Below are 9707 nucleotides of genomic sequence, written 5' to 3' on the forward strand. Positions count from 1 at the left end.
ATCAGCAATATTTGTTTATATCTATTTAGATTTAATCGTCTAGCTGGGTTGCTCAGTCGGTTAAAGTTTTGACTGCAAACAAAAGAAAACATAAATCATATCGACAGCCAATTCCAGCAGGGTGTTTTTTTTCTAGATTTTTTTTTACCAGAACTTCATTTTTGTAATCAAATAAAGTAAATTTGAAAGTTTTCAGTTTCAAAATATCATTGTACATATCCTCCACTTTTCATCCATATCAAATTTCCCTGTCGTGTCATGCACCCTTAAAGCAGTAAGAACGGAGATTGCGCAAGAACGTCTCCCGTCTTCTGGTTTTTATTAGAGACTAATCTGCTGTAAATTCAATAAACAAATTCTAGTTCAAAAGGGATCTTTTAATCCCTACTCAAAAATATTTATCGTCCCATACTACGATGACTCGCTTTAAATACCTAAACAAAACGAGAAGTGACGCCATTAATTCCTTAAGCATTTTTTTCTATGCGAAAAAAAAAACCCACGTGTGCTGAAGTTCTTATAGACTTCAATACATATCTGAGTGTGACATGAAATTAGTGGAATCAAAAGTTCTTCACTGAATCCTTGTTTACATTGACAACAGGCTTCACACCTCAACTATTTGAATTTGGTGATATGTGCATCTTTTACGCATGTGGATATACTTTAAGCTTTTAAGAGTATTTCGAATTTATGTGTTAGTAATAGAAAATATTCCGCGTGTTAAAGAGAGTGGGAAAAAGCCCGTAGTTCTCCCTTGTAAACCACGCACCTACACTAGTCAGTGATATATATACACCGCTAATCAGTGGGATATCGGGATATATACACCATTAGTCAGTGGGATATTGGGATATATACACCACTAGTCAGTGGGATATCGGGATATATTCAGAACAGAGGATGATTTGAAAACCCCGGATGTATGATTTACTTTTACGGCAATGCTGTTAGACGGGTGTTAACAGCCCCCCTCCCTCCTCCCTGAATGGCGACGATTTGAGACTTCACCATGGGATGTACGTCCAGCATGTCAAGGAAGAATTCCGCAGTCAGCACCTTCCGCCTCATTCTGGTCGGACTGGACGGCGCAGGTAAACTTACGCTTGTTTGTCATATTCTTATTTTGTAATTTTTAAAGGAATTATGATCACTGTTGGTTATCTTCATATGTTTATACAGTAAAACACGGTAATAGCGGACCTCTAGGGCCAGCGAAAACCAATTCGTTATATCCAAATCAGGTACCTAGAAGAAGTTAACAACACCCCCTGTTGATCGGTGGAAGGTAAAAAGGGTGTTCTCTGATTGAGTGAGCTAAGTGTTACAATTTGATGTCGTGTTTCATACCAATTGCTAAGCTGTTCTTTACCTAATGATTTTGACTACGAATTACTCCGTTTACCTGATCAAGATATACGGCTCACGGCGGGTGTGACCGGTCGACAGGGGATACTTACTCCTCCTAAGCACCTGACCCCACCTCTGGTGTGTTCAGGGGTCCGTGTCTGTCTGATCCCACCTCTGGTGTGTCCAGGGGTCCGTGTTTGTCTGACTCCACCTCTGGTGTGTCCAGGGGTCCGTGTTTGTCTGACTCCACCTCTGGTGTGTCCAGGGGTCCGTGTTTGTCTGACTCCACCTCTGGTGTGTCCAGGGGTCCGTGTTTGTCTGACTCCACCTCTGGTGTGTCCAGGGGTCCGAGTTTACCACACACAGTTCTGTATTCAGAATTTATGAAATATAGCATTGTTATCTTCATCTTTTAAAATTCCTTTCTTTTGTCTTTTGTCAGGTAAAACTTCCCTTTTGTATAAATTATCAATTGGTGATTTCGTGGAAACCAAACCCACAATGGGTTTCAACGTGGAGACGATTAACTACAACAACCACACCATCACTCTCTGGGACATGGGAGGAACACCGAGCATACGAAAACTGTGGAAACACTACTACCTCAACTGTCACGGTAAGTATTCAACTGAACTATAGAAACACTACTACCTCAACTGTCACGGTAAGTATTCAACTGAACTATAGAAACACTACTACCTCAACTGTCACGGTAAGTATTCAACTGAACTATAGAAACACTACTACCTCAACTGTCACGGTAAGTATTCAACTGAACTATAGAAACACTACTACCTCAACTGTCACGGTAAGTATTCAACTGAACTATAGAAACACTACTACCTCAACTGTCACGGTAAGTATTCAACTGAACTATAGAAACACTACTACCTCAACTGTCACGGTAAGTATTCAACTGAACTATAGAAACACTACTACCTCAACTGTCACGGTAAGTATTCAACTGAACTATAGAAACACTATCTCAACTGTCACGGTAAGTATTCAACTGAACTATAGAAACACTACTACCTCAACTGTCACGGTAAGTATTCAACTGAACTATAGAAACACTACTACCTCAACTGTCACGGTAAGTATTCAACTGAACTATAGAAACACTACTACCTCAACTGTCACGGTAAGTATTCAACTTAACTATAGAAACACTATCTCAACTGTCACGGTAAGTATTCAACTGAACTATAGAAATAATACCTCAACTGTCACGGTAAGTATTCAACTTAACTATAGAAACACTGCTATCTCAACTGTCACGGTAAGTATTCAACTGAACTATAGAAACACTATCTCAACTGTCACGGTAAGTATTCAACTGAACTATAGAAATACTACCTCAACTGTCACGGTAAGTATTCAACTGAACTATAGAAACACTACTACCTCAACTGTCACGGTAAGTATTCAACTGAACTATAGAAATACTACCTCAACTGTCACGGTAAGTATTCAACTTAACTATAGAAACACTATCTCAACTGTCACGGTAAGTATTCAACTGAACTATAGAAATACTATCTCAACTGTCACGGTAAGTATTCAACTGAACTATAGAAATACTACCTCAACTGTCACGGTAAGTATTCAACTGAACTATAGAAACACTACTACCTCAACTGTCACGGTAAGTATTCAACTGAACTATAGAAATACTACCTCAACTGTCACGGTAAGTATTCAACTGAACTATAGAAACACTACTACCTCAACTGTCACGGTAAGTATTCAACTTAACTATAGAAACACTACTACCTCAACTGTCACGGTAAGTATTCAACTTAACTATAGAAATAATTTCTCAACTGCCATGGTAAGTATTCAACTTAATTATAGAAACACTACTACCTCAACTGTCACGGTAAGTATTCAACTTAACAATAGAAACACTACTATCTCAACTGTCATGCTAGTTATTCAACTTTACTATAGAGACACAGATGTATCAACTATCGTGGAAGTTATTCATTTATTTGTTAATTATTATTTGTTATATACATGTGGATCTATCAACTGTTTTACATGAGGTATATGTAGGTCATTATACTACGGAGTTTTATGGAAGATTTCATTCTTAAAATTCGAATTTTCTAAGATATTTGGAGTTTTCAACAAATTTTTGGACTTGAACTATAGGTGAAGAATGTCTAAACACGGTACAGGTATGGAATTGTACATAATCTGATTTGTTCCTGAACTCTATACCGACCCGTTTTCCGGAGTATAAACTAAGTACAAATTTTGATTGCTACATGTAATACCTAAAATTAACACATTTGCTGTGAAATTGATGGCAACATTTTCTCTCTCAAATATCACAATGGCAGGGGAATATATTTTAATGACTAATAAAAAAAATTATTTTGTACAGAAACAAGAGAAGCTCAACAAAGCTACGTTAGATAAGCGCTTTTAGTGTAAAGAATTATATAAGGAAGAATATTATAGACTTGCAAGACAATAATTATCTAATCACCAAAATATATTCACGTGCCTGTTTTGAGGTTAAAAAGTGTTTGAAATAATTCAATGCTGGTGTTATTACTGAAATATATACATGTAATATAGAGCAAATTTCATTGAATTGAATTGTTGGTGACAGCCAATGCTCCTTTAAGATATAATACAAACATATGTACTGAAAATTTTATTTCTTTATGAAAATAATTTCCAAAGTTAGCTGGATTCGAAGTTTAGACTTTTAACATTTAGATTCAGGGTGCGGCCCCCGTTCAGATTGTGTACATTGGGCACGCCGTGATCTAGATTCAGTGTGCGGCCCCCGTTCAGATTGTATACACTGGGTCACGCCGTGATCTAGGCTACTGGGCTAGGCTACTTTATTCGAAATCATTATGAAAGAAATCGTTATAATGGCCCTTTTTGAAGATTTAGAAGTACGTTTCTATAGAGTGGTGATGTACTGAATGATGCGTGCACCTTTACACGTCACTGGGCATATTTGAACATCATCTCAACACTCATTTCTTTAACATTGCTTTACATGCTTAAATAAAAATGACAATTTTTAGTTTTAGCACAATAGTTTAAGGACTCTCAGACTTTTTACCAGCACATACTACTTTAATGCAGGGCATTTTATTTTAAACTTATAATTGCATGTTTTACTGTGAAGCGCTTTAGAACTTTTTAATTGATTATAGCGCGTCACACATGTTACTATTATAGTACTGTTATAGAGGTGGTTTAAACTCCTCCACAATAGGCCATAATAATGTGCATAAAGAATTCTCAACCGAATTTATGAATTTATTTCATTTGAATTACTTTTCAATTTATTCTAATTTTTTCTATAAATTACATTCCTGAATAACAAGTATACAGGTTTAAATACTGACAATATATCAGATGAAACAGAAATGGTGTAATCGTGCAGATTTGTAGTTTTTTTTATTTAAAAATCCTTCCCTCGCAAAAAAAAAAAAAAAAAAAAAAAAATATGAAGTCGGTCCTTTTTCTAAATTTGAATTCAAGGGATAACAATTTTCAACTGGATAGGATTAAGTAATAAATATGAGATATGTTTGATGTGATAGAATGAATTTTGAACAATTAATGAGATGTGTACAGGTGTTTTCTGGCGCTCATTCTGCTAACGGCAACTTGTATGTAAAGGGTCATAACTCTCAGGAAAAAAATAGATTTATCATGACCGAATTCACCCAGACTTTTTACAGGTGTGCACTCGTTACATGGATATGCTTTAACTTCTTTAAGGAGGAAGAATAGATGTTCACAATGGCCGACTTCCCTTTAAAACTTGAATGAAAATTTAGATTTTTTTTTCCAGGTGACTTTCTACTAAAATTGCATTTTTTTTTTTTTATCTAAAGAAAGTAAATATGAAACTTTTCAATATGAAATATCACTATACATATCCTCCATTTTCCATCTATATCAGATTTCTCTGTCGTGCCATGCCTCCTTAATTAAAAAACCTCACAATGTAAGATAAATCACACGGGACAGGACAATGGAGAGATAAGCCAGCGATAAACTTTTGACACCGAACGTTTAGTTTTTATAATCCTCTCAGCTTATTTTTTACGGTGACCTAGTTATGAGGCTCTGTAATCTCGCCGTGAGATTGTCCAGATCATTAGAAATTTACTTTTCACGGTCCACGATCTATACCCATGTCATTCTATAGGAAGTATTTCATCATATTATTCATTTAGTTTAAAGGTCTTGATCCCGCATTATGATACATTAAAAATCACAAAAAAACATCCAAAACGTTAGATAGGCTTGACTGAGATATAAATCAAATAAAATTAGCAACACTATGAATATTTTAGTAATTTCCTTTAAGTCTGATCAGAATTAGTACTTTTTTAATTGGTTTGGTTCAAATCTAAAAGAAAAAAAAAGTAGACATATTTCTGATATATCTATTCACTTCAATTTCCCTTTTCAATATACATGTATATTTCTAATATATCTATTTTCCAAAACAAAAGTTTTTAAAAAAGAAAAAAGATTTTAGCCTTCGATTTAATTAGATATTTACACGAAACAGTTGTAATTTTCATAAACATTTTTTTTAATTTTGAGAATTAGAACATTTACACGAGTCTTCTACGCAGGTTTTGTTAGCGTTTTACATCATGCATCAAAATCACAGCCAAGTGTTGGTTCTAAAATCACATATTTGCAACAAAAACTCTTTTTTGTAATTCAAGAAAAAATTACTAAAATTGGTATAAAATAATTAAGAGCTTGTATCACTCTTTCGATGGTGAGATCATACTTCATACGAGGTACTTAAACGAGCCATGAAATCACATTGTATTGTACTGAGCCACCTTAATCTCAAATATTACACGCATTAACAGATAGGGTCTTCTACACGCATCATTCGTCGCCCTCGTTTCTGACAAATTTCAACTGTAAGACCGCCACACCAGTCTTTAGTTGACAATCCCCTATCCCGGGTAAAAATATCACTATTCGTTAAAGTTATACTAGCTCTCATTTTTTATGTCGAAAATTTCTCTTGCAAAATTGTGATTTACTATTTCAATGACAGAAAAAAAACCAGGTTTATAAACTTTTGTGATTAATATTTGTGTAAGAAAACCTATCCAGAGACTCTAAAGGAAGTAAAATTACATTAATGTCTTCCCGTACACAGATTTCCATATAATGCTATATGTTCAATTGAACCGAAATCTTTTTTTCCCCATAAAATCTTAAACTTTATTTTGATTTTATCAATGACTATGGTTAAAGTTACATACAAATCTATCGTAAATAGCTCATTTTTTTAAACAAAGTAATATTTTCAGATTGAGAGCTATTATAACTTTAAGGACTAAATATCTAGGTGTTTAAGATCCCAGGGTTTTATAGATAACGGGTACATTGAGAGATTTGTGTAATCGGTAAAGTAAAATATTTATTTTGTGTGCAGTGACTTTCCCTCCAGATTTTTATGCTCCGAATAACTTTCTATACAAAGCAATCCGTGACGTAAACATGAGTTCTATACGAGGATATTTAAATATTGATTTAGCAAAAAGATTAATATTGACAAAACATGATGACTGTAAATATTATTATCCATTCCATGTGTGTAAGCTTAGCCGAAAAATAAATCAGGAGGTTTGTTTACAGCAATCAAGTTTAATTTCTCGAGGGAAATTAACGAGAACAAATAAATCGTAAAATTTTGTTAGAATCAAACCTTGATAACACAGGCGACTGCGATAGATAATTTAATGAATTCTTCATAAATTAAAAAAAAGTGCATCTATATACAAAATCTCTTTCATCGGAGTAAAAAACAAAACTCTAAGCACTCTTCAAAAATATTTCGACCGACTTTGTTACCATATACCAGTCTTCTATTTATCATAGCAACGTAATGCAGCGTGAAAGATTGGCGCAATGAATTTACATGTATACTGTATCCTTAATGCTTAACAGGTATGCTTTTTGTCATTGACGGCTCCGCTCGTGACCGCCTTCAAGATGCAGACGATCTTCTGACGTCACTACTGATGGAGAAGGAATTGCATGGCGTTCCAATGGTGTTTGTTGCCAATAAAAAAGACGTAGAAGGTATCAATCACGAATAGAGGGCGCTGTAAATGTGTTTATTTTTGTCATTTATATTTAAGGAGGTATGCTACACTAGAGATGTTTGATATGGATGAAAAGTGGAGGATATATACAACAATATTTTGAAACTGAAAACTTTCAAATTTACTCTATCTAGTCAAAAAATGCAGCTTTAGTTGAAGCAATCTGATTTTTTTTTTAAAAACCCATGATGAACTCGAGCTCGCGATCTACAGTTCGGTAGTTGACGTGCTAACGTACTGAGCTGCTCAGCTATGCGATGAATTTTGAAATGAAAAGGCAGATATTGCTGATAGTTATATTTTCATCCATGTTTTAAAAGGAAGTCCGCCATTATGACGATGAAGAGTACCTCCTTAAACGCTTTTAGTATATAATAAGAGCGTTAATTTAGGGTTGCTTGAACACATATGAAACCCTCTATTCACCATTTATATGCATAGAACAAGCGCGAAAATTATGAAAAAGCCAATTAGTGAAGTCAGCTTGATTTGCACTTCCGGTCGCGGTATTTTAGTGGTAGAGCGTTCGCTTCGTACCCATGGTAGCGTTAAACCTAAGGTTGCTCCTATGCCAAATGCTCGGTTGTATATTGCTTAACGTCCCTCTCGAGAATATTTCACTCATGAAGACGTCACCATTGCCGGTGAAGGACTACGAAATCTAGGCCTATGCTCGACGCTCATGGACCCTGAGCAGGGAGGGATCTTTATCGTGCCACACCTGTTGTGACACGGGGCCTTGGTTTTTGCGGTCTCATCCGAAGGACCGCCCCATTTAATAGTCGCCTTCTACGACAAACAATGGGTACTGAGGACCTATTCTAACCAGGATCCCCTACGGGATCCAAATGCTCGGCATTCAGAAATAAGCATCATAGTTGTTGTTTTTGGATATGACCTTAAAAACGGGGTCCCGTGTCACGACAGGCTGTGGCACGTATAAGAACCTTCACTGCTGCGACACTGAGCGCTAAACATGGGTCTAAATTTGTTGTACTTCACCTACAGCTGATGACGTCTCAATATGAGTAAAAAATTCTCGACGGGACATAAAACAAAGATTGAAACAACCAATCATTTGCGCCAAATTGAATTCACTACACAAGTACACGTGTATAATGTAAATTGAATTCACTACAATAAGTACAAGTGTATAATGTAAATTGAATTCACTACAATAAGTACATGTGTATAATGTAAATTGAATTCACTACAATAAGTACACGTGTATAATGTACGTAAACTGGATCTTTGTAGCGGAAAACGGAATTTCTATACACTGTATTTGTTTGATAATTGCTTCTATAATATTGTTTTGCTTTTTTTTTTTTTAATTCAGGAGCACTATCAGAAAAAGATGTGATTGAATACTTTTCGTTAAATGAAATCTCCAACCGACTGTGTACAGTTCAGGGAACCAGCGCCCTGACTGGCGAGGGGATTGATAAAGCCCTGGACAACATGATCAGCTTCAGGAGGCATATAGAGAGGCTGCAAGCATAACATGTGACCGACACAAAATACCCCGGGGATCTGTGGCCGCCAAACCAAGGTCTCCCTGTATCTAAAGAGAGAAATATAAAATCCTGAGCGGTCATCATACGGTTTGATTGACCGGACATTACATTTATATTGACCGGTCATAACATTTTGATTGACCAGAGACTAGCGGAGAACGATTAAGATTTAGACGAGTGCGACATGGAAGTCACGTGCTTACATACTACATAACTGACACGTGACGCCAGTGACGGTGATTGCAGTTTCTAATTCAAACAGTATATTTATTCAATACATTAATGGACTCTCATTTCTCTCAAGACATTCCAGCCTCTGATTAATTCAGCGTACGGTTGTTTACTCGACCCTTTCACCAGTTAATGAAGTAGAAACAGCTCTTTCCCAACCGGAAGTATGCTATTGATGCAAAAATAAAACGAAGAATAAGCTTGTCTACATTCCGTGCTCTTTTAGAATCCATCCTCCGTGTGGTCAGCACAGTAGATGTACAATGTAGGTCAGCACAGTAGATGTACAATGTAGGTCAGCACAGTAGATGTACAATGTAGGTCAGCACAGTAGATGTACAATGTCGGTCAGCACAGTAGATGTACAATGTAGGTCAGCACAGTAGATGTACAATGTAGGTCAGCACAGTAGAAGTACAATGTAGGTCAGCACAGTAGATGTACAATGTAGGTCAGCACAGTAGATGTACAATGTATTCTCCGT

The 9707-nt window shown here is 36.0% G+C and overlaps 1 protein-coding gene across 1 annotated transcript; it reads left to right on the forward strand.

Moving 5' to 3' along the window:
* Positions 1-519: 519 nt before the first annotated feature.
* LOC125666510 (uncharacterized) lies at positions 520-9423 on the forward strand. The gene is made up of 4 exons (XM_056151637.1): positions 520-1094; positions 1793-1966; positions 7318-7452; positions 8815-9423. The coding sequence occupies exons 1-4, from the start codon at positions 1013-1015 to the stop codon at positions 8976-8978; spliced, it is 555 nt and encodes a 184-aa protein (XP_056007612.1). The 5' UTR covers positions 520-1012; the 3' UTR covers positions 8979-9423.
* Positions 9424-9707: the final 284 nt, after the last annotated feature.

This window comes from Ostrea edulis, chromosome 10 (genome assembly GCF_947568905.1).
Source record: "Ostrea edulis chromosome 10, xbOstEdul1.1, whole genome shotgun sequence".
Classification (NCBI taxonomy): Eukaryota; Metazoa; Mollusca; class Bivalvia; order Ostreida; family Ostreidae; genus Ostrea; species Ostrea edulis.